The sequence below is a fragment of the Melopsittacus undulatus genome, chromosome 15, assembly GCF_012275295.1.
Source record: "Melopsittacus undulatus isolate bMelUnd1 chromosome 15, bMelUnd1.mat.Z, whole genome shotgun sequence".
Taxonomy (NCBI): Eukaryota; Metazoa; Chordata; class Aves; order Psittaciformes; family Psittaculidae; genus Melopsittacus; species Melopsittacus undulatus.
In genome coordinates, this window is record NC_047541.1 from 5999089 (window position 1) to 6024386 (window position 25298).

The 25298-nt window shown below is 51.0% G+C and overlaps 1 protein-coding gene across 6 annotated transcripts in view; it reads right to left on the reverse strand.

The window, feature by feature from the left end:
* Positions 1–22898: 22898 nt before the first annotated feature.
* Positions 22899–25298, reverse strand: part of IGSF9B (immunoglobulin superfamily member 9B) — a 37615-nt gene continuing 35215 nt past the window's right edge. For 5 of the 6 annotated variants that reach the window (XM_034069600.1, XM_034069599.1, XM_034069597.1 and 2 more), the window contains 2 exons: positions 23709–23830; positions 22899–23195 (listed from right to left, as the gene is read on the reverse strand). In XM_034069600.1, coding sequence (XP_033925491.1) covers positions 22972–23195; positions 23709–23830 — 346 coding nt within the window. In that variant the 3' untranslated portion in view covers positions 22899–22971. Of the gene's footprint in view, positions 23196–23708; positions 23831–25298 lie in introns of those variants that run through there. The other variant, XM_034069601.1, reaches the window with a different exon arrangement.

Here is a 25298-nt window from a genome sequence, read left to right on the forward strand (position 1 = left end):
ACTGGTCCAGGTATTGATGCCCTGCACCTCCCAGCCCCAAATGATGCAGGGGACGACACTCATCCTGCCCCTCAGAGCAGGAACCTGGGAGCCGTGTGAATGCAGACATCCCATTCCCACAGCCCTGCACCCCGAACCATCATCCCCATGGCTCAAACCCACCCTGCTGCATTCATGAATTCATTCCCAAACGTTCTCCCTGTGCTTGAGCGGGTGCCTGCTTGTAATTGCTGGCGGCCAAAATCTGTTCTGTTTTTTCTGGCTGAGGTACCAGGCAATCATCAGCTGCAATTATTCCGAGTCTTGTTACAGATGGATCTCAGAGCTTTCAGTCTTAAACAGAATTCATTATTCAAATGCTGGCTCCAGCCTTCTGCAGCAGGGTGGGCACAAGCGCTGCCGGCCCCCCGCAGCCACCGCCGCCACCAAATGCTTGTGGGGAAGGTGAGGATGATGGTGGGATCTGCTTGTCAAAGCCACCCCGCTGCTGTTCCTAACACCGTTCCCACCCAGCATGTGGTTTGGATCCAGTCAGGCCCCAAGGAAAACGTGGACTCCCAAAGGGAGGAGGGATGGGGGCTGCAGTGAGCATCATCCCGCATCCAGACAAGCTCCCAGCACAGCTCTGCCTGTTTCCAAGCTCCCTTTGGATACATGACAGCACCAGAGAGGAGCGCCAGGGGCTCAGTAGTGACTCAAAGCACCAGGAAAAGGTGTTACCAGACCAAATAGCAAAAGCAACACTGAAAAGCAAATCAAGCAGAGCTTTTCTTTAGTGGAACCATCCATTTGGGCAGAGCTTCCAATGCAAAAGAAGCAGAGCTCCCACTTTTGCTTAGCACACAGTAACTTTCTGCTTTCAAAACAGACCTCATTTCTGATTCTAAAGTGCAATAAAACACTTTAGAAGTTTCCAAAGTTTAATACCCAGAGATCCTAAAAACACACCAGAATGAAAACATCCCCCTTACAAGCAAAGCACTTACAAGGATAGCAGGGGATACAGCTCCTGCCAGGGATGCTCAGGCACCAGACACCCAGGGACCTGGCACTGAAAAGCCCCAAGGACCACAGTTTGCAGCCCAGCTGTGAACCTATTGCCTTATGGACAAGCCAATACATCCCTGCTGGCCCTTGCAATGCTCTTTGCACATCCCTGGAATATTCACTGGGAAAACACTTTAAGATTCCACAGCGTTTTGGGTTCGGATCCCAAGCAGGAGCAAAGGGAAGGAGCTGCTATGAAATGCAGTTCCTGGCTCCTCTGCGTTAAAGCAAAGCTCTCCCTTCCCTGATTCCAAAGAGGCAATTCCCTGCCTTTTATAGGCTAAAATCCATGGCACATCCCCTGGCTACTGCAGCCCCAACTCAGGGCTATTGCCAGTCGGAATGGGAGGAGAAATCCACCTGGAATTGTGTGGGCCTGCAAATATCTAATTGTAGGGATAGCTCTGTGCATGGAAGCTGATGGTGCAGGACGGAGCTGGGGGTCATCGATATCAGGTTTATGGATATCAGCTTTATAACGATATCAAGATTTGCAGGGAAAGCATCTCATTTCCTTCCAAATATCCCAATTTTTGAATGGAAAAAGCAAAAGTGGCAGTTCCCATTTCAAAAGTCAGTATTCCCTGCAAGGGATTTCAATATGAATTATTGCCCCCTCCCCAAAAAGAGCTTTTCTAACCAAGTTTCCCAGAGGGACAGGGACATTTGTAGCAGGCAACAAAGTGTTGTTAATCTCCTGCACATCCAAAATGGAAAACACCACTTCCTGGTGGGATTTCTGCTGTTTCCACTCTAATCTCCCCATCCCTCCTGCTACTGTTTGTATTTGTGGTGTGTCTATTTGAAAAGCAAACAGCATTGCCTCTCCTGCAGCTCCCTGCCTTTGGCTTTGCTTTACATCTATTTGGTTTGCTCAACAGTTTAAATGATGAGTCCCTCACCCTGCAAATGCCTTCTTGCACATGGATGCATGGAGGACGTGCCATGGTGCAAGAAGAGCCCTCGAGCCCCTAAATTGCAGCCAAATCCATCTCAACCCCATCTTCAGCCATTAAAGAAGGGACCTTCCTAATACCCCATCCCAACACAATGACCCATTTGCTCCAGGCCCAAAGGTACCAGTTCACATCAAGGTTGGTGAAGTTGGAAATGGGAAGGGATGGGAAGAGGTTCAGCACATGTGTTTCCATGCCTGGGAAGGGAAAGGATGCTGACATCAGGGAAGGAAAAATCCCCTCCTGCTCCATCCCAGCTTCCACCCCACCAACCATCACTGGTTTAGGGTCCAGACATGAAAGTACTGGTTTGCACCAAGCTGAAACACTTCCGAAAGACAAACCCTAAAAGGAATCACCAACCAAACCTCATTTCCTTGCCTTTAATGAAAACCTAAATAAAACAGGTCATTCCTGATCCCTGGATTTATGGCGATTAAAGGACTCAAGTGTGAACACAAATATGGGATGCTTGGGATGCGATCCCAAAACCAGAGGGTGACCTATAGCCAAAATGCTGCCAAACCACAAGAGGAACACATGTAACTGGGAGGAAGAGGGGTGAAATCCACTCCACTGCTCACAGTGGGTGCTGCAGTGCTCACCCAGAGCTAACCCTGCAGGGTGCTGTGGGTCACACATAGGACCCTCACAAGGGTAAAAGGCACCCAAAGCCACACCAGGAGGGATGCGGTGTTGCGGGTTTGGGATGCAGCCTTTGTGTGGCTTAGGAAAAACAAAAAGCCTGAAGAAAGGCAATTAAAATATTATAATTATTGGCAGTGGAGTATTTGCTTTTATCGGCTCCTGTTGGAAAAGATGCAAATCGAGGGGATTTTAGCATTCCAGTCAGCCCGGCTCCCTCCTGCAGGGCTGGAAACACTTGCTTCAGTCAACTTGGTGATGCTGTGTTGCTGGTTTCCCTCTTATTTTTGCCTTTCTTGATGATGAATATACTCACACTCCCTCCCTGGTAGCTGAGCCCCCTTCATTTGCTCCATCTTCTCTCCCTGCTCATCCCAAGTCCCATACTGGGATGGGGATACCCTTTTCCTTTGCTTTATCTTCTTCCTGTGCTCATCCGAAGTCCCATAATGGGATGGGGATACCATTTTCCTTTGCTGTATCTTCTCCCTGTGCTCATCCAAAGTCCCATACTGGGGTGAGGATACTGTTTTCCTTTGCTCAATCTTCTCCCTGTGCTCATCCCAAGTCCCATACTAGGATGGGGATACCCCTTCCTTTGCTCTGTCTTCTCTCCCTGCTTATCACAAGCAGAGCCCCACAGTGGGATAGTAACATTCCTTTCTTCTGCTGTATCCTCTCCCCCTGCTCATCCTAAGTAGAGCCCCATACTGGGATAGGGATGTTCCCTTCTTTCGTTTACCTTCATCCCATGCTCATCCTAAGTCGCACACTGGGATGAGGATGACATCTCCCTCACCCAAAGCACCCAGGCTGGATGGAAGGCAGCAGGACCCCTCTGCACCGGGACCTTGTAGGATGCTCGAGGTGTTCGCAGTCGAATCAAGGCAGAGGCTGGGGTAATTCTAAGCCGAGAGCACCCTCCTCTGGCCAAATCAGAGCTGGTGCTGGCCAGACCCCCCATTCTATGTGATGACACAGTGTGGTACAGCCCAGCCAGGGGCGGGATGGGTGCTCGGAGGTGATGAACACGGATGCAGCTCATTGCTGTTATCACCATGTCTATCAAGCCGAGATTAATGCGCTCTGTGGAAGAAGTGATGCAGTGCGAGCGGCATAAGCCCTAAGCAAGGCTCCAAAACACATCCTGCTGCAAATCACTGCAGCTTTCCTACTACTTCAGTTCCCTTTGCAAGGAGCATTCCCCTCCTTGCACCTCCTAACCCAGGTAGGACATCACCCCTGTAGGAATGCAGACCCCTGCCCAGCACTAAGGAAAGGGCCCTGGAACATCCCAAACTGGGTTTGTGCAATGCTTCTCCCACATAAATGAAGCAAATTGGTGCAAGATTCTGCTGTTTGGAGCTCAAGAAGTAGCACAAATATATATCAAAGGAATCAGCAAAAAGAAAGGACTTTGTCCTTTATTACGCTCCCAAAACAGCTTCATCCCATATCCAAGTACCCGTCACAATGCAGTACAGAGCTGCAGAGGTTTAATAAACTCTAAGTAAAGATTATAGCACTGTTGGTGGTGTCTTTCCCCCCTTTTCCCTGTCTTTAAAACAGGGACAGTCTTAAATGGAACCTTGTTAAGTGTTCTACAAAGTCCTAGTGGTGACTTCAGACACTGGGTTTGGGTTTAGGAAGAGCATCGCGAGTATAGAGAATGGGCACACACTCCTGTTCCTTGCTTTTAGCGCTCGTCTGGGGAAAGCAGGGAGCAAAACGAAGGCAAAAGGCAGGGAAAATAGTATGGTCCACGGGGATAAATCCTGGCTGCATCATTCCCAAGCTCTAGCTTGGGGGGAAAAAGGGGCATCACAACCTGCCTCCAGTGGGTCCCAGCAGCACCTCCCCATGCCTACAGTGCTCTCCCAGCCGCTCTATCCTTGCATAACCTCAGGGCAGCGCTGAATTAGGCTTTTGACTCACATTCAGTTTACTTTGACCGTAAACCCGACAATAGGATCAAAATGCAGAGAAAAACCATTTCCTCTTCACATCCTTCATCCTTTAGGTCGCATTTGCCATCACATTCCACAAGAGCCGATTCGTTCCCTTTGTTTCTAACCCATTTCGCTGCTGGGCTCTCTGCAGGAAGAGCCAACCCTGAACTTCGAAATGGGGGAGTTCACCCAAAACCCCACTTTCCTCCTCAAAGTAACCCCTATATTGGGGCAGAAGCTTGGGGTTGAGGATGCTTTCCCAGCAGAAGCAGCCCAGCTCAAGCCCTAAGAGCCACCAAAGCAACAGGCTGCTGGAAATGAACCAAACCAAGGCTTCCTTCTTATTATTTCTCTTTTGTTTGCCCTTGTTGTGAAGAAAACTCTATTTTAACCCTAATTGCCTCCCGATGGTCATGATTAAGGCATGGCTGGGTGATTTGCATTATAAATGCCATAGGGCTTTTGGTCCAAGCCCTGATGGGCTTGGTTAACACCTACTTGGTTTGTGAATGCCTCATTGCAGAAAGCTTCTCGTTCCTCCGGTGGTCACCAGCTCACCTTCCCCATCAGAGCAGCAGTGAAAAGGAGCAAGGCAGACACTCATGGGGGTTTATTTAGCCCTTGGGGCAAAATGAAGCATCCTGGAGCTGTTTTCTTATCCTGGGAGTGGGAATGGGCTGGCCCATTCCCAGCTGGCTTTGGTCATTGTTCCAAGTGTTCCCACAGGTTGGAAGTAGCTGTAGTAATTAGGAGTTAAATCTCTATTTAGGGAACAAAGCAGCTAACACAGAGTGTGGTGATGTGCTCCAAAGTCACCCCCATCGACTTCTTCCCTGGTCCCAAACACCATTATTCATCCCAATTCATATGGGAGCATAACAAGCCCTCTCAGCATCACCTATAAAGAACCATCAGCATCACCAATGAGGAGCCATCAGCTCCCAACTTGCTGAGGGCTGAAAGCACAGCAAGGCCTGCATGCAGGTCTCACACACAGCTGTGATTAATACAACCACCCCAGTAGGGAAAACCCAAAATAGAGCCATAGTTTGGGGAATTTAAAAGTTATATTTGGCCTTAAACACAATAGAAAGGGATAATTACACAGCCAAAATACCCACCTTTGAAATATTTTCGATGAAATCTGCATATTAAAAGAATCCCCGTGAGAAATCACATAAAACAGCAAAAAATTCAAGTGGAAACAAGTTGGTAAATAATGAATATGTATTAGAAAACATGAAATATAGTTTCACTTCCAAAGTAAAGGAGTTGCTAGGCTGGTAAATACCAGCCTATAAAGAGCACATTGCAGCAGAGCCTTAGTGTATTGAGTCTTAGGTGAGGTTTCGTGAAGGCTCAATCCAACCCACTCGGAAGCTCCATAAATGGCCTTTTCCATGGTTGTTTTGCAGATTAAAACACAGGGATACGGACATCACCCTTATTTTCTTTATGACTTTGTATAAAGCTGCATTATGAGTTGCATTATCGATACACGGGTAACCAATGTACAGGGGGTAATACAGAGAAATTGTACAAGGGGTTAAAGGAATTCATTTGCTTAAACAAAAGTATTGTCTGTCCTAAGTACCTGCCATTGCCACCTTGCCAAGGCATTGATTACTGCTGGAGGGGGAGAAGCAGATGCAGTTCTACTGACAAAAGCAGATGATTGGTCCTGCTGATAAGCCTGGAGAGGCAGACTGGGTGACCAAGCCATAAGACCATGACAAAAGCACAGGTGTTTGGTCCTATTGATAAGCGGCAGGAGAAGCAGACTGGGCGCCGACTAAACCCTAAGGCCAGGTCTGAAGGTTAAAAGGTGTAAAGTTTAAGAGGAAGACTCATTTACTTCATCTTGAAGACCCCTACCCACAGGAGGAAGACTCATTTACTTCATCCTGAGACCCCTGCCCATGATCAGAAGGGGCACTGCGCAGGTGCAAAGGACCTTCCGGCTCATTATAACAGGAAGCAGGGATAGATACTAAATATGTATAGGGGAATTGAGAAACCTCATGTCTACGTATACCTTAAGAGAATAAATGTAAAGGGAGAACAACCCTAAGGTGTGCATGCTTTGGAGGAGCCATCCCCATGCACCTCAGCGCTGAATAAAAGCAAACCTACTTTACACCTTTAACGAGTTGTGGAGTCTATCCGCGCATCACAAAAGACACATTTAACCCCAGAAACCATGAAAACAGCCACACTATAAGGCTGGAGAAAAGTATGCATGTACAAGAAAACATGGGAGTTGGAATAAACCAAAGAGGGGGATGCAAATCCCACTGGAAATCACCAGCTGGAAAAGCAAAGGGGAAAAAACGATGTCTTCATGACATTAAGAGCTGGAAACTCATCCCCACCTCTAATTCATCTTGCATTCATTGCTTTCCACACATGCAGGGCTGCCTAAAGCCTGTATCCTCCCCAGTCACGTTGCCTGCTGCAGCCCTTCCCACATGGAAGCAAATCTCAGCTCTCACCAAAAACACCCATTCCCACCAGTAAATACCATCAGCACCCAACTCGAGCGAGCCTTAAGGCTTGCTAAAACCAACGAGGAAAGGCAAGCACATACATACATTTTAAATAACATGAGTCTGGGGCTATTTTCTCACACCAACAGCCTCTCCAGCACAACCCACCACATCCCCCCTGCCTCCCCAGCAATCCTACCTGAGCCAAGCTCTGTCCAGCAAAGAAACACCTCCCAAAAGCTGGTTTTCTTGCCCAAACAGAGCCAAAAGCACCAAGGATCCAAGCCAAAGCACTGCAGCAGCAAGGAGCAAACCCCCCTGCACACAGCCATGCCTAAGGGCATCCCTCCAAGTGTGCCTAAGAAAGGTGAAGAGGAGCTTCCCCATTCCCAAACTGGTGAGTGTGAACCCTTTGAATAGCCAATGGACCCCTGCCGGCATCTGGGTTGGGCCTCTGCCTATTCCTCCAATGGTGATTTGGGCTCTCCCAAGTCCTGGTTTGGGATAGTGGAGAAGCAAAGCATCACCCCAAGAGCTAGAGGGGAGCAGCATGTGCAGGATGTGAGATTTGCACCCCTCCATTGGTTCACCACAATTCCTGCTCTGTTTTACCCCAAAATACAGAGCCTTTGGGACAGAAGGAAATAAAGGGATGTGGTTTTGGGTTCAAGGGTTTCATAAGTGGACAAAATCTCCCTTCTGACCCCAGGGCTCCAAAATGGTTTAATCTGAGCATCTAGAGCCCTGAACAGGGAGGCAATAGGGGAAAACAGGGCTCTGTTGTGTATTTCTTGATTGCATTTCAAACATTATCTTATAGTTAGCATAGTAATGAAGATGAAACCTATCTGAGCCCATGGAGAGGAGCTGGCTCTTCCTGCTGCTGGTAGCAGGAGGCAGAAGCAATAGCCCTGCACAGGGAGCATCCATGCAGACACATCTGGAAGTGAAGCATCACTGGAGAAAGCAGGAGGCTGAGCCAAGCCCATCTCATGCCACAGCTTTAGGGCTTCGTGTGTTGTTGCTGGTGAGTGTTAAGGGCAGGTCTGATATCCATAAATCACCATATTACTCATTTTGAAGCATTGCAGGCTGACAGCTGTTACATGAGCACATTGTTAGGAGCTGTCAGGCAGTGATACATAGTGCCTTTTACAACATATGTTGACTCTTATCTAATGTTGTTCCATAATTAGCCCCAGGGAGCAGGAATCTGGGCTGGGTGATCTCGGCTTAACCTTTCCTGCCTTGGGGAAAAGGGCAGAGCCGGGAGGAACAGGGAAAGTTCCATGGATGCAGGAGGAAGCAGAAGGAGTGTGGATGTGAGTGGTACCCACAACCCATCCACCTGCAGATGGAGCAGCTCCCAATGAGTTCCCATGTCCCTGAGCATTCCAGAGCTGTCACAAGAGGTAAAATCAAGCTCCCAGGGATGTGAGAGCTTTCCTCCTGAATTCCAAGCTCAAAACATGGTCCTGGGGGTCCAGGAAGAAACCCAATGGTACTTCCATACATGGATGGAGGGGGAAGGCAGGGGTGATTTATTGCTGGGGATAGCAGATGAATGAAGGAGCAGATGGTGGAGTTAATGAGTGGAAAGGGTAGATGGATGGACAAAGAGACAAGGGAGAAAACACCGTAACAGATGGTTGTGCTTCTACATGGATGAGGACAAACACACTCATGTGTCCTCCCAGCCATGATGATGCCACACATGGTTCTCAGAGCAAACTACTGGGAGAACAGGTACTGGGACCCCTCCTGTGGAGTGGGAGCAGGGTTTGGTCCCCCTGCATCAGCACAGCCATGCCCAGCATCTCCCCTTGGTCCAAACATGGTGCAATGAGACTGGAAACTGGACATCTCCAGCTTCCAGACCCGGCTGCAATGATTCTCCTGCATCCCAGAGCTGCATTCATATACACACAAAGAACCACCAGTCACCACCCTGCTCACACCCCCTCCATTCAAATCACCCTTCATGAGCATCTTTGCTGTCACCAACCATGATAAACCCCTCTCCTTGAACCATTGCCAGGCTCCTGTTCAACCAAACCAAGCCTCAGAGTACTCCAAAGATGCTCTCAGCACTAAGCTTGGTGGTTTCATCCTGCAAGAGGACAAACCCAAAGGGACCCTTGGCTCCAATGGGGACATGATCCGACTGCAGCAGCCTCTTGGGCTCTTTTCCTTTCCTTGCTGCAGCTGCTGGAGCTTGAAATGCAGGAGAGAGGAAATAAATCAATAAGACATGAAGATAAATGCACTTTTCAGTGCTCGCGTGTCGCAGCCCATCCTCTGGTCATGCATAAACTCACCAGTAACATGCAAACAGTGCTGGTCCTGCCACACTGGCCTCAATGGCATCTCCTGTTCCCCCTGACATCCAGAAGGATGCTTATTCCCACTCAGGATGCAGAAATCCACCTTTTGGGGTGTGAAGCATTCACAGACCCACCAGAGAGTGAAAGCTGAGGACTGGAGACCACAAGTGCCCATCAGATCACTGCCTGGGGATTACAATCCTGGCAGCCCCATGGCCGAGCACAGACCTCTCCTGCTTCTCCATCACCTCCTTCCACACCTTCATCTCCACCCCACACAAGCCATTTCCATGGATGTCTCTGGGAAGGAACCCCAGCCAGGCTTGGATAAGATCTTACAAAGCAAAGGAGCAAAGCCTGGAGAAATAGATTTTCCCAGTGTTTTTACTCCCTGCAAGCACCATGGATGGGTTTGAGCTGGGATTTTACACAGGGAGATTTGAGGCCTATTTTCTTCCCATCTATCAGATGAACACAACAGTGAAGTAAAGCACCAGGCTAAGACCTGCTTTTATGAGAGATTAGGGCTAACTTAGTTGTGTTTTGAGCTACTAAAAGCTTATAAAGCCCCCAAAGAACAGACTGCAAGCCTTGGAGCAACCTCCCAGGGCTCTGTTAAGAGAAAGTCAATGTAAAGTTAATGTGCAGCTTGCTTTGCTTTGCAAACAGCAAGAATGGACTGCCCGGAGAGGAGGGTTTATGGGGGAGAAAAGGGGTTTGGGTCCTCTGCATGGAGCCATGGTGCAGCTCTGCTCACCCAGGAGTAAACCCCATCCATTGTTATGGATGGATGTGAATATAAACCACCAGCTTCTCAGCTGGAAAGTACTTTATAAGGCATTACAGGACCATCAAGGACTTGTTTCAGGCAGTGTGTGGAAGCCAAGGAGCTGGTTGGCAGCAGCCCCATTGAGAATGCTGTGGTTAGTACCCTCCTCACTCAGACCCAGCTGAGCTTCCCCTCATCCCAGGGGCTGCCAACAGCCTTTCCTCGTCCCTCCTTCATCCCAACATCCATGTTTCCTAGGATAACACCATAGGAGTGGCTGCTTTTCCCACATAAAGAGCTTAATTTCTATTCTATTGACCCTGGCAAACACAGTCTTCAGGCAGCGGCTGGTAGAGGAAAAGCAGTAAAGCCGCAGAGACCAGCAGTACAGTGAGAAGGGCTCAAAGCTCCCACCCTGAGGGGCTTAGGAAAGATCTTTGCCTCATCTCACTCCATGGAATCATAGTTGGGCCAAGAAGGGCAGATCCAGCCCCAGGAGGGGTTTCTGTTCTGCACATGAGCATCCATCCCTTAGGTTGACTCCATCCTGTATCCACCACACAGAGGGTGAGACGTGGCAGGAGCAGCATCTGCCCTGAGCAAAGCTTCTGATCTGTGGTCCGAGGCCCCTGTGCTGCTTGCTAATCAGTGGCCTCCACATTGAACCCCATGGGCAGACCTTTTTCCCTGCCAGGTTCCACAACCTCCCATGAGCAAGCCCCAGAGATGTGCCCCAGCCCCATCTATTAAGGCAATGGAGGATGTTATCCACCTCAACCAGGCACCAGCTCCAGTGCAGGGAAGGAATTGCATGAGCTCCATTTGTATTTGCTTGAGCCAAGGAGGAAAACGTAATTAAACATGGTGTTGGGGCTTGAAGGAGCTGGGGATGGGGCTGGAATATAAAGCATGGCTGCTTCCCGCAGATCAGAGGGCAATATTAATAAACCCACTGAGGGGGACTGGAGGATCAGCTGGTGATATTGATGAATGTAAAACAAAGACAAAGCAGAAGGGGAATATTGGATGGTAAAGCTGGTAACAAAGCAAAGGGGATCACCTTGACAGCAGGCTGCACACAGCTTTGTGTCCTGCTTCCCAGGCAAAGGGTGGCCTCAAGAGCTCCACAGCTTGGAATGAGGTGGATTTTGGCCTGATGGGCTGCTACCCCCATTGCTGCACACACAAACCTGCATAACCCAGAGCCAGGTCATGATCTGACATCAATTTGGGGCTAGGAGCAAAGGGATGTGTAGGAGGTGGAGATGCACAGGGAATGGGATGAACAGGGAATGAGGATGTGCAGGGGATGGGGATGTGCAGGGGACGGGGATGAGCAGGGGATGTGGATGCACAGGGAATGGGGTTGTGCAGGTGATGGTGAACGGGGACAGCAACAGTCAGGGGCTGTGTGGGAGAGCAAAGCAGGGCAAGTTGTGGTACACAGCACTGGAGATGCCCACTGCTTGCTCCATCAGCTCTCGGGATGGAGTGGACAGGGTTGGGGGGAGAAGGACAGGGACCCCTCCGAGCCTGCCTGGGTGCTTGGCTTACTGCTACTCCCAAACACAGCCTGGCTCAGAAAGAGCCCCCGAGTGTGTGTTAAATGAAAGAGCATGTCTTCTGGAGTGACTGGAGTGATGGTTTCAACATGAAACATGCAGGAATGGTGGTGTCAGAGCCAGTGTTAATTCCAGTCAGGAATTCAATGCTAGGCAGCAACTGCCTCCAGCCAGACCTCTCTGCAGAAGGCAAGGTGCTTCCCCATAGGGTGGGAGCTACATCCCCATCCCCCTGCCACCACCACCAAGGGTACCAAGGCTACCCAGGAGCATCCTTCATCCCAGGACCCCCACACCCTTAATGAGCTCCTGCAGCTCCACAAGCACCAGAATATCCCAACAACTTCATCCCTAAACACCCCCCAACCCCACTGTAACCTTACAGTGAACTCATCACACACACACCCCATTACACTCCATGGGATGCTCAGGGCCAACAGAAGCCCAGCATCCTTCCCGCATCCCAAAGCAGCAGCATCCTCTCCACAACAACCTCCGCAGGCAAATCCAACCCAATGACAGCAAAAAAGCCTCTTTTTTAGCAAATGTTTATTTATATCAAAATACAAAACATTTCTGAAGCAGGGTAATGTTACATGAGGAGCAAGTTAATAGATTCCAAAACCCATCGTTCTCCTACAGCATGGCTACTTGTACGTAACATTGCAACACTGCCAGAACTTCTCTCATCGTGGGGACATTGAAAGGAAACCAACATAAAAAGTCAGTCTAGGAACATGCAATGGGACCGGCGAGAAAATCAAGTGCTCAGGAGGCCTTAAAATCCCAACAGGCAGAGACCGAGGGACCAGTATTCCCAGTAAGGCAGGGCTTCAAATTCACGTTGTCCAATTGGTGTTGGTTTTGAGCCTTTAATCATTAACTGACAACAGTCCAAGAGCCAAAGAGACCCAACTTTCTTGGCAGAGTGGGATTATTGCTTAGAGCTATCAAAGCAGCCCCAGCTCCCCATCCATCCCCAAGGGAAGATGGGGAAGGGCAGGGATAGGGCTCGCAGGGCAAGAGCAAGGAGAGATCTGCCTTGGTCGAGCCCTGCTTAGGTTGGGCTGAGCTGGAAGATGTAAAACCCCCATGGCAAAGGGTCTCGATGGGTTGTTATCCCCTTGGAGATGAGCTCGGAGGTTGCCCAGGAGGAGCCATCAGTGCTCCCAGCGAGGTCTCAGTTACCTGCCCAGGGCAGGCTTAGCACCCAGTGGGAAAGAGAGTTTGGGGTGAGGGACCCCCACTTGTGCCCCTCATCACGTACCTGGGGAGTGATGCTGCAATTTGGCTTCCCCTCCCTGCGGTCCCAGCCCAGCTCCAGGTAGGAAGCTGGGTATTCCCGGGAATGCCGAGCACGCTGCCGCCGTCGGTCCCTCCTGATGGAATTTTAGTGGCCTTCGTGAGCACAGAGGCCGAGAGCAACAATTACAGATACAGAGATTATATAGAGCACGGAATAAGTTTCATATAAGGCTTTGGTACAGCACCATCATGTCAGATTTCTTTGTAAATCCTTTACAGAAAAAAAAAGCTGACTGAAAAAATAGTGGTTTGTTTCTCTATTTTATTATTATTATTTTTTATTATTATTATTAATTATTATTATTATTTTTCTCTTGAGGAACATACCTGAAAGTTCAACAATTAACCCCCTAGTTGCCATCTGGGCTCCCCTCCAATGCTCTTTTTGCTGTGTGCAACTGCAAACCGAAGCGACTCGACCCCAACTCCTCCATGGAGTCTCCTTGGGATCCTCTTGTATCCCAAAGGGTGATACAGCCCACCCGGCTCGCAGCATCCATCCTGCCCATGCAGGCAGCAGGTCGCAGTGCACAAGGCAGTAGAATCAACACCACAAAGCTCCAGCAGCTGAGAGCTACTCATTGTTTAGTAAAAACCCAAAAGAACCCCCCAAAAAAGAACTAAGAGGAAAGAAAAGTCACGACGAGAAACAGGATGGAACCAGCGGTCCTAAAGATTCCTTTATTGTTATGGGGGGAAAAAGGCAGTTCCACTGGTTCCCATTGAAACAGCACCAAAGAGCACCCTAACGTATGTTATAGATCGGAATACTGGACATTCAAGAAATGGAAGTGAGGTTGGATGGTCTTAGTCTTTCTATCCACAGGCAAGAAGTTCTTCCTAAAGAAGAGGGAAAAGATGTTGCAAGCAACCAGAGACCTGGTGGATCTGGAAGAAAATCCTGCCTTAGGGAAAACATGATGGAGTTAGGAGGGAATGAAATCAAGAGCTACCTAAGGGAGGTCTATGAGGGTTCAGAGACTCTACAAACCTAGCAAAGGGGAGTAAAAAGTCTGGGCTCTCCAGGAGAGACAGGGATGCAGACTGGAGATGTTCCCCATGGGATCCAGGGATGCTCCCCTTGGAAAGCTGGAGATGCTCCCCTGGAGCTCCAAGGATGCTCCCCAGGAGACCCAAGGATGCTCTCCTTGGAGAGCTGAAGATGCTTCCCTGGAGATCCAGGGATGCTCCCCCCAGGAGAGCTGGAGATGCTCCCCCAGGATCCAGGGACTGCACATGTGCAATCTCTGAATGCCCAAAATGATGGCTCCAGTAACTTAGGGCAACCTAGATGCGTCCAGAAGGATTTCTATTTCTATGGGGCTTTTCCAAGCAGGAAAGGCAAAGGAACCAGAGCCCGCACAGCCTAGGGAAGGTCCTGCAGCCCCCCAGGAGCATCCTCTGCCTGTTGTCTACCAGCCCCATAGATAAGAAAAAGGAGGAGTTTGGCCTTAAAGTGCATCTGGGAGGGCAGGAAGCAGGTCCAGCGCCTCCCACCAAGCCAAACCCTCCCACAGCGCTCTTCCCACTGCTCCCAAAGCCAAGCAGGAAGAGCCTGGAAAGGGGGAAGGAAGCAAACACCCCTTCTTCCCCCCCAAAAAGCAAGCTCCTGCCAGCAGGCAGATGGAGGAAGCAGGGTTGAGTGTACCAAAGGAAAAGATACCATCAGAGTAAATGATTCCAAGGGAAGCAGGACGATGGCGTTGGCGCGGCCACCCCTCCATCCCACGGCACGTGGGGAGGAGCAGCTCTTGACGTGTCTGTTTGGCATCCAGAGGGTTAACGGTGGCGAATGTGCTTTGTAAACATCTGAGTTGTGTGTTTCCTTCTTCTTTTTTCCTGTTTTTTTTCTGTAAGTGATTCCAGGGGAAATAGGGAAAGGAGAAAGCTGCCCACCCCCCCCAACCCATCCCAGCACTACCCCAAAGCCCCACTGCTTGGAGGCAACGCAGCCCCTCGAACCAGTGAGAAATCTCATTCCTCCTCTTCCTCCTCCCATCCTTTGCCTTGTTTTAACATAGAAAATACTCACTTAATGTATTTACCTCTAATAAATGCAAGTTAGTCCCATCAAACATGCTTTTGCTTCGATATCAAGAATTGGTGCTGAACAACTCTTGGCTTGATATTAGAAACATCCCAACACCCCCCACCCCCCCTCCCAACCCTCCCCATCCCCATCCCGACAAAGAAGACAGAAATATCATGGAAAATACAGGTGACACCTACGGAGGACATGAGGGGACCAGCTCCTGGGCATTACATTCGTGCCTCAGCCCATGACAACAGTGAGGGTCCTCTGCCTGGTCCCAGAGGCATGAAGCACCCAACGTCTGCCCCACCATCCCCTGTCTCCATGCAGAGACATCTGAGCCCCCAAAACAGCATCTGGGTCCCCACCCCATAGTGGTAAGGACCATGGGACCAAGCTGGAGGGGAGCAGAAGCACCGCTGCCCAAAGGCAATCCCCAAATCCTGCCCTAAAGGAAGCAGAGGGGATGGTTTGCCACTCCTTGGCATCGCTCAGTCCCAAAACTGGCTCTTCTTCCCCTCACCACACAGGGAAAGGGGATGGCGGGTCCATACTGCTTTGCAGGAAAGGCCCTGAGCACCCCAGCACCTTCTCCATGGTGCCTGCTGCCCACCAAGCCAGGGCTCCATGCCATTCCACACACTGGGAATGGAGCTTCGCATCCTGCCCCGGGTACCAGCAGCCTGCACGGCACCAGTAAAACCCTGATGCTTGGAGATCTTGTGTTTGTTAGAGAGGTATTGACGTGCCTACAGAGAAGGTGCCCTGCTCCAGCCGGGAATAGGGACCTATGGGGACCTCACCACGGCCACCCAGGCAGCTCCATAAACCATGGGATCCATAAGGACTAACACCAAGGTGGCAAGGATGGATGCCCAATGACACCCAGCGAGGTAGCGGTGTGGGGAGCCTGTCCCCACAGCGTGTCCCCCTGTCCTGTGCCACCCTACAGGCCTCATCCTTCCCGTTGAAAATAGCACCCCTGGAGCTGAAATTCCTCTGGAAAAGCAAGAAAACCCAAGCAAGACACAGCCCTCAGTGGGAAAACCACTTCCTTACCGGCAAGCTGGCAGCAAACGGGGTGCCCAGGCTCCCCCCATCCCGGGGGTTTTCCCCTTTTCCCTCCCTTTTCCATGTTTTTCCCTATTGAAACAGCAAACAGCAGCGATGCTGGGACGGCAGCCAGAGCCAATGGAGCCCTCTGAGCGCCCCCAGCCTTACCCAACACTCCTCTCCTTGGCCACCGTATTGCTCAAACAGCACTAGGCATGGATACAAAAATAAAACAGCTATGTGACTTAGATATATAGAATTTATATATATATATATAGATAGATTTGTATATATATATTTTTGTCTATTTATAGGTGGATGGAGAAGCAGAGAAGCCAAAGCGCAAGAGGATGGCCAACTACTCGCTCTGCTCCCATTGTTCCCACTCTCCCCCTGCCTCTGCCAGCCTTGATCCCGCTGCACAGAGGTTTCTGACACCTATGTCTAAGGAATTCACTTAAATACTTCCTCTTTCCCCCCCCCCATCTAAAATAGAAAGTGACTATCTATTTGTTTCAGGTTTGTATATACAATGCAGGTTCCAGACACCAATATCGTTTCTTTAGATAGAGATACTGGGGCTCAGTTGCAAAGTAGTTCTTTTGTTTTATAACAGAAGTGCCCAGGGGAAGGGGTGGGAATCACAGGAGCTTCCAGACCACAGGAATGCCTTATCCTGGCATGATGGGCACCCCCTTTGCAGCCCTCTTGGTCCCCTGGAACCTCAGGAGAACAAGAATAAAAGCCTCCCCTAGGAGAGAAATTGGTATTTTGGATGGTAAAGCAAAAATCTGGGCAAAGTCTCCCCCATAGCACATGTCCCACCCCATTCCAACCAGGATAAATCCTTAACTACCACTACAGCACCTGCTTTCCATGTCCAAACCCCCCTACAGCCTGGACCAGCCTGCCTGTGCCCTATTTCTCCTGCCCACCCTCTCCCCACTATGGTCCTTTATCCATCCATGCATGTATCAAAAGGCAGCCAGAGCCTTGGGATTTGGGGATGCAGCCCTGGGATTGGGGACGCTCGTTGGCATAGGGCCCGAGGTCACCCAGCAAGATGCCCACTGCCAACACAAGTGATGAGAAGCTGCCAGCTTAGCAGAAACCTGCCCAGTCAAAGCACATATAAATAGGGGAAAACAGGGAAACATGGCACTGGGAGGTCCCCACTCTTCCCAGTTGCTTGGGAAGGGGAACAGGCTCCCACCTCCAGCCCTTTCCCAGGAAGCAGCAGCTCCACATCACTAATGGGAATGGAATTTAACCTCAAGTTTCCTCTTTTGCTGCCAGATTGGAGGTGACATCCCTGCTCCTGCAGCCTCCAGCCCTCACCTCCAAGAGGAGCAAACTGCACTTCCCAGCTGACACAGGCAGGGAGGAATAAAGGTACTCAGCCAAAAAGACAGCCAAGGTGAAGAGGGGTAACGGGAGCAAGCATCTCATTGTCTTTAACAGCCCAGACGGCACGGGGATGGGCTCCCGCAGAGCATCCAGCCTGAATTCAGCCAGCCCCATGGTGCCAGGACAGGCTCTGCTCTCATTACAGAACAGATATTAACAGTCCTGCTAATGAGGTTTAAAAAAGCCAAAAGGGAAGAAAAGCCAGGGATAAGAACATCTTGTGCCAGCGAGGAGCCACTGCTGGGCCCGTCTGGCACCGCGTTCCTCATCCCAAGTGACAAATTTAGCCGTATCCCTTCTCATCCCTTCTGACTCACGCTTTTTCTGGGAAGAACAGATGCTTCCGCATCAGTAACCGGAGAGCAGCATCTAGAGGGACCTAAGGGAAGGGTTCCTGCGTGGTGCTGCCTCTGCTTTAAGCGACTGCACCAACGTGATGGCCCTTTCCCATGCCATGGGGAGGACCTGGCACTCCTGATTCTCAATGTCACGGCCTGGGGTGAGCCACATACAATAAATGAAGCACCAAAAACAAACGGGGAGGGGGGTAATGAGTATCAAAAGCAGGATTTGGTTGTGTGCAGCAGGGCTGCAGTGCCTGGTCCATTCCCAAATCCCGTTGCTCCTAACCCCTCCACTCAGCTTTGTCCATCCCAATCCCCCCCCTATGCAGGACGGCTCTAAACACTCTCCCCTAAAGACAAACATACCCCCAACATGCAAATCTATTGGACTTCTGCATACATCTACCTTTGTCCTATGCTTCTCTATGTATTTATAGCTCATATATACAGTGTTTGAACTCCAGTTCCTTGGAAAGATTTCCTGCCACAAAAAGCATCGACTCTGCCACATGGGACACGTGGAAATGCCTGAAGGCAGCCAGCAGCTGGCCCAGCCTCGCTGAAGAACACCCCAACCCAAGAACCACAGCAGAAACCAACCCAGGGCTCCAGAGAACTCCCAAATCTGCATCACTGCCAAAGACAGGCTGCAAGGGACAAGCACATCTCAAATGCATGTGCCATGCCCAGATGCCATCACTAAGCCTTGCAGGACTACGCCTGCTGTGAGAGCACACCTCCAACCCTGGAGGTAGGGCCTGCAAAGTTGATATTCCCTTTATATTCCTTATACATCCATATATCCAAACACCATCACCTCCAAAGGAAGGGCTGAACCTCCGAAGGGTGGTACTGAGGATACACCACCAGATCAGCAACCTGGAGCCCATCAGTGACCAAACCCAGCCTCCAAATCACACCAACACACAGCAGCAGCAGTAAGCAACCTACCCTGGGAAAACCATCACCTGAGCTCATGGGGACCACTCTGCTCAGGGAGCACCTACACATGGACCCAGTGAGGCCACAGAACCATGACTCCTGCCACGGTCTCCACATCCCAGGGCCATGGCAGGGCTGGGAAGAGACCCTGAGACCTTCCATCCTTCCATCTTCCTGTGGAGGCAGTTAAGAGCAGGCACAGAAACAGGGCCCCATAAGCGGACCATAAACGTCCCCTCTCTCCCATTTACACCAACGTGCGTTTCCCTTCATGCCAACGTTGCAAAACCGAGACCACCAGTGGGTGTGCATGGCAAAGTCAACTTAAAAATCCATGGCTGATTGCTCAGCAGCTCCTGCTGGAAAAGCAATGGGACAGCACAGGATTGATGGAGAGGGTGTGAGGAACAGCATCCCATAACTACCCCCTCTTCCCGACGGATCTCAGCAACATTCCCGTACCTACCTCTCGGTGTCACCCGGCAGCCGAATCCTGCACCCCGATGGTGATGGAGAACAGCACCGGAGCATCCCCACCATGGCCACCTCGCAGCAGGAACCACCTAAAGCCAGGTTGGTGCCCACTGCAGTGATGCCTTGGGTGGAACCCAGGGCCAAATATTCCTGTGATTCAGAGGCATCTCTTCACTTTTGGCCCAGGATTTGCCAAAGGACCTAATGAAATGCATCGAGTTCAGAACGTGCAAGGAGGAATCGTGTGCTTACTGCTACAGGGAGAGCCGTCTACCTCCGACAAGCTTAGCAAATAAGAGAGTTGGGCCCAGGGAGATAAAAACCATGATATATTTTGCAGCATGAAGGAGAAAAATGAAAGGAAGGAGATGAAGCAGCAGCAGCAGCAGCTGTGTTTGCAAACCACCAAAGCGAAACGGAGTTCAAACAGGGATGAAATGGGGGAAGCGTTTGGCATCGTCGGACACAGCTTCGATGTCCCAGGTCCGCGGGAGGAGAGAAGGGGAAACCAGAGGGCTGGGAGAAGCCAGGAGGTTGCCAAAGCAAGAGGTGAGCCCGTCTGCCAAAGCACAGCCCGAGTCTATTGGAAGTAGCTCGGTCTAGCAGGGAAAGGAGTTAAGGATGGTTTTTAGGGAAGAGCCGCTTCCATGAGGCGCCCGGGCGGGATTTCCCACTCCAGCAGCATGGCTGAAAGAGAGAGGGCTGCAGCTCCAGCCTCTAAAGGTCGAAGACCATGAAAAGCAGGGGGCCCAGTGGCTCAAAACACCTGCAAAAGGAAAACAACTCTCAAACAGACTGACCCAGCAAGCCGGCGCGCTCCATCAACCTTCCAAAGCCTCTAGAGCTCCTTAAGACGGGACAGGGGCACAGTCCCGAGGTAGCGACCTCAAGAGCCCGAAGACATCACTTTGCCCATAGGAACGGGCGTCATAAACAGCTTGGAAAGCACTCAAAGGATAAAAAAACACCCAACCTTCTATTAGAGAGGTTGAGGCAACAAGAGCAAAAGGAAGAGCAGGTCAGCACGAAGCCTCCCCCCGGCCCCCATTGTCACCTGTCCATCAGGAGCAGCCCACTGACGTTGCCGGCGAGCTGAAGTTACCCAGGCAGAGTGTTCCCGCTGGCGAGCGGGTGAATGGCATTAAATCAATTCAGATCCGAGCGGATTCTAGGGAAAACCCCCTAAAAACACACTCAAAGCAAAGAAATCGGCAGTCATACCGTTAGCGAGGTTGAATTCTCACTCTGATAGTTGAGGTTCTTAACATCACGTACTCAATAGAAAGCCCCAGTGGAGGCTGGAAGGAGAGGGCATTCCTACAACACCCTCCCTCCTTCCCAAGACACACCTGCTCACGGTTTGAAGACCACCTACAACGATGTTAAAGCTCCGAGATATCACGTTATCGAGTTAGAGGATTCATTGTCAACTGGTTCAAACCTAAGTGAGGGCTTTGAGACTGGAAAAGACACAGCGCTCTGCCTTTTGGGGTCGCAGGGAGCTGATTGTCCTGCTGGAAGAGGAAGCACAACCTCCAAACCCAGGTATTTCTAGGCAGGAGGATCAATACACTCCAACCTAAAAGCTCCCAGGGAATGTGGCATGGTTGGAGTGCTGTATCCCAGCTGAGAGCTCACGTCTTTGTCCAAACATCTAAGCCCTTGGAGGTTCAACCAGCAGCAAGAGCAATAACCAAGGCAAAGCAGAATTAAAGGCGAGATTGTGGAGAATCTCTTGGCAATTCTACCTGGGAATAAACAAAAGTTTCGGATGCAAATGGAGAGCCTGGGGCAGAAAACATGCCTAAAGGCTCCTGGATTCTCCTGATGCTTCTTCTAGACAGCCCGAATCCGCTGGAAGCAAGAATATCCACATGAAACACTCGGTGGTTTATTCCCAGGCAGGCTGGAGGGTTTAGCACTCAGAGGAAGAAGTGTGCAAATCTGGATGCAGTGGTTGATTTTACCACTTCAAAACCCCCCAACACCTCTAAATCTCTTAAAGGGAGGGATCACTTGGTATTAGCACTCAGCATCTAGGCAGCACTTGCAGTCTGGAGGTGACCAAAGTGCTTGTTCAAAGTGCTCAAATATGACTTATCCCCATTTTACAGATGGGAGAACTGAGGCACAGAAAGGTCGAGTGACTTGCCCAAGGCCACGCAGTCAGAGAGTGGAGGCAGAGCAGGAAAGGGAGCCCGGTTGTTCTCGGAGTCAGGCTACACCTTTCCTGCTAAAGGGAAAACAAAAGGCCTGTGCAATCCAGAAAACCACCAGCCGCCAAACCTACCCCTATGTGTGGTGAAATACATTCTGGTGAAGAGATACAACAGCATCACCAAGAGGGGAACAGCAGGTCTCGGATGGAGCAAAGGGAAGGACACAACCCTGGTGGGGCTCACAGCCTCCACGGCCAGGCTGGAGCAGGAGAAAGAAGTGGGGGAAAAGAGGGAAACCAGCAGCAATGTGTTTGAAGCCGACGCGAAAGGCCGGGCTTAGCTTCACATAGATGGTCCAAGGAGCCATCATCCATCTCCATCTGCAGAGCTGGGGGGTTTTCCAGCTGCTTGCAGGGGGTTCAGCATCTGCTGATGGAGGATTTTGGGACCCCATGGCCAAACCCCCTTGGTCTACATGCCTGTGTCCCCCCTGTTTGGCAGTTGTGAGTCAGGATTACAGACGTTACCGCAGGAAGAAATCACATTACTACATAGCACTGAGTGTACCAGTGATAACACAAAGTGTCAGAGAGAATACATCAAAACCACCCTCATCACAGCCAAGGGACACCAGACTTGGGGGGCAAAGACCCTTGGTTCACAGCAGTCCCATACCTGCATGCTCACACACGTTAACAACGTTCAAACACACATAGAAATGGTGATTCCTCACATCTGGAACAGGCTGCCAAAGGAAGCTGTGGCTGCCCCATTCCTGGAAGTGTCCAAGGCCAGGCTGGACAAGGCTTGGAGCAACCTGCTCTAGTGGAAGGTGTCCCTGCCCATGGTAGGGGGTTGGAACTGGATGAGCTTTCTTTCCAACCCAAACCAGTCTGGGATTCTATCTCAGACCAGTTCAAAGGCTCAGGGTCTTTCTGGTTTTCCCTTTCAAAGACAGGTAAGGAAAGATGTCACAGATGGTTTTGCTGCTGTTATCTTCACACAAAAGGAGGCTGGGAAGGGGGAGGCAGGGCAATTTTCACAATTCCAGCTTTCCTGGGATTGTTTGGTCATGGTTTTATCATAATCAGATTCATAGGATTACCAGTTCCCGGCCGGGTTCTTGGCTTCTTGTCAACCAATTACACCCTGTGCCATTTAATTTCTTCCAGCGATCGAGCTGCTCAACCCCACACTTCCTCCCTAACCTCACACTATGGAAGCGATGCCAAAAGCTCCATCGATGCCTTTTAAGCCTAAAGATCTTTCCTGAAACCGAGGTGCAACGCCTCCCCCTTCCCACCCCACCAGAGCCATCCGGAGCAGTGGGGGAGAAGCAGATCCCAGGCATCCTCTCCACCCCCTATCCTGCCCCAAGATGCCCCCAGCTCATCCCCACCACAAGCCACCAGCATAGGGGCGTCCCCCACCATGTCCCCCATCACCTCCATCCCCCGGCGGCGCGATGTTGGCTCCCTCCACCCCATCCTGTTTAAGCACATGGGGCCAGTGCTAGGTTAAAGCAAGGTGGCGTGGCCGCTGGTGTCATCGTGGTCCACGCTGTTGAGGATGGCTGTCTGGTCTTCAGGGAGCTGCCGGTGGCAGAGGTCGTCCTTCAGCGCCGAGAGGCGGGCGAAGGGGTCCTGACGAGGGTGTCTCTTCTTCTTGCGGAGGCAGACAGCTTCGTCAGGCCACAGTACCTGAGAGTTGGGAAGGTGCTGAACCTGGGAGGCAGAGCCGTCTGCGGGGGAAGAGAAGCATGGAGTCATAGGAGCATGGAATCAGCTGGGCTGGAAAAGACCCTTAAGATCAAGTCTAACCATTCCCCATCACTAACCCACGTCACTGAGGGCCTTGTCTACATGGTTTGTGAACACTTCCAGGGATGGTGATTCCACCACTTCCCTGGAAGCCTGTTCCAGTGTCTGACACCCAAGATAGATGGGACCAGCGGCAGCACCAGCAGCAAGCAGAGTGCTTTGCATGCTGTAAGAGAGGTTACAACAAGCCTGGCCCTAAATCTAATCACTTGATGAGAAGGGCATCATGGAAAATTAACACTCAGCATCCAAACCAGGATGGAGATGCATGGAACTCAGGAAGGAGCAGCACAGGGACAGGGTGAGCAAGGGAGACATCCCTTTAGGGATAGGGGCTGAGGGCATCATCCAGGGATGGGTTTGGAGCCATCAGGGACCTGCCTGGGCTTTGCCCATGGGAGCGCAGAGGGGATGCTGATGGGGACCACACTCACTGGATTGTTTTCTGGATTTCGAGGAGCCCTTGGATGACTTTTTGGGCTTCTTTATCCGCTGGTATTTCAGAGCTTCAAGCCTCTCAGGTGCAGCAGCGTCCCTGGGCGGAGATGGACAGTTTCTAGGGAGCAAAAAGCAGACAGGCACTGTCAGTGGCTCTCGGCCATGCTCCAGCCTCTGGATGTCCCCGGTGCGGGATCGGTTGACCCCAGCCAGCTGTGCCATGGAAAAGGAAAAGGTGAGAAACCCGGGGCCTCGCCGGCCCCTGACATCTCCACGTTGCACGTTGCCAGTCCCATCAGCAACGTCCAGCAGGAGCGTTGCCAGCACCCCCAGCTCACCTGCCTGCCATGCCAGCACAGCTAAACCAAAAAGGACGGGGCAGATCCTATGTCCGATAAGGTATTGCTGGGAAGCGGTGGGGGAAACCCCTTGGGATGGAAAGAGAGGAAGAAGACAGGCAGAAGCGGCACGGCAGCATTGAGACGGGCACCACGAGCCACTCATGGTGGACAACATCAGCACCACGAGCAGCAGGAAGGCAGGATCCTGCCCGGCCCTGTTCCCACAGCCGGGATAACTGAGTGCCACACAACAGACAGGGACATGAAGGGCACACGCTGACAGCCGGGAACCTCATTCCCAGGTCCCTGCTATAAGCAACAACAGAAACGCAACAGCACGGGAGCATCTACTCCTTTCCCACCCAGAGCTGGGTTTTCCTGCCCTGTGGGACAGGGTGTTGGAATGGTGATGTTTTACCGTGAGGGACAAGGAGGGGATTTGCAAACAGGCATTTCCTGCAGGACAGCAAGAAGCTGTAAGTGATAGCTGTCCAGCTCCAGCCCCTGAGTAACTCTTCTACTGGAATCAGCTCAAGGTTAAGTGGTCTCCCCTTTGCAAAGGGATCTTCTGCTCTATTTTCTTCACTGTACCTGTTTTCCCACCCAAGGGCTGGAAAGCTGACTGCTGTCAGCAGGATAGCGAGGAAAACCTTTCCCTTTGGACAAGTCAGCCCAGGTCTTGCCTATAACACATCCCAGCATCCCCCCTCTTGCTGCTTTCCCATCTCCTTCCCTCTTCTATTTTACTTTCAGGACCCTCGATGTTGCACCAATACCTGCAGAAGGAGAAGCCTGAGGACACAGGTACCAACCTGGGATCAACTCGAGTCGTCACAGAGCAACCTGCATGCAAGGTGTCCAGAGTGACAGGGAAAGCACCCACAAAGCACCCTTCATCACAATAGAGCCAGTGCTCAAAGCCAGGCTCCAGAGAGGAGACTGAAACCAGCATGCATCAAACAAGCCTGTGCTACCCAACACTGCTGCTCACACAACTGGAGCTCAATGACCAAACCTTCTCCAAACAGCCACACAGAGCATGGCAACTCCTGCATCTTCAGGTGTCTGTGATGGGGTTGGGATCAGCAGACCCCACAGGGCACATGCCCTGCACCCAGCAGCATGTGGAGGAGCTGCCTTGGTGTATCCAGACTCCTGCTCTGTCCCTAAGAGGCTGTGGATGAAATCTTCCTGGTGGGTCAGTAAGATGGGACCCATCCAGCATCGCCAAAACTGTGTGTGCCA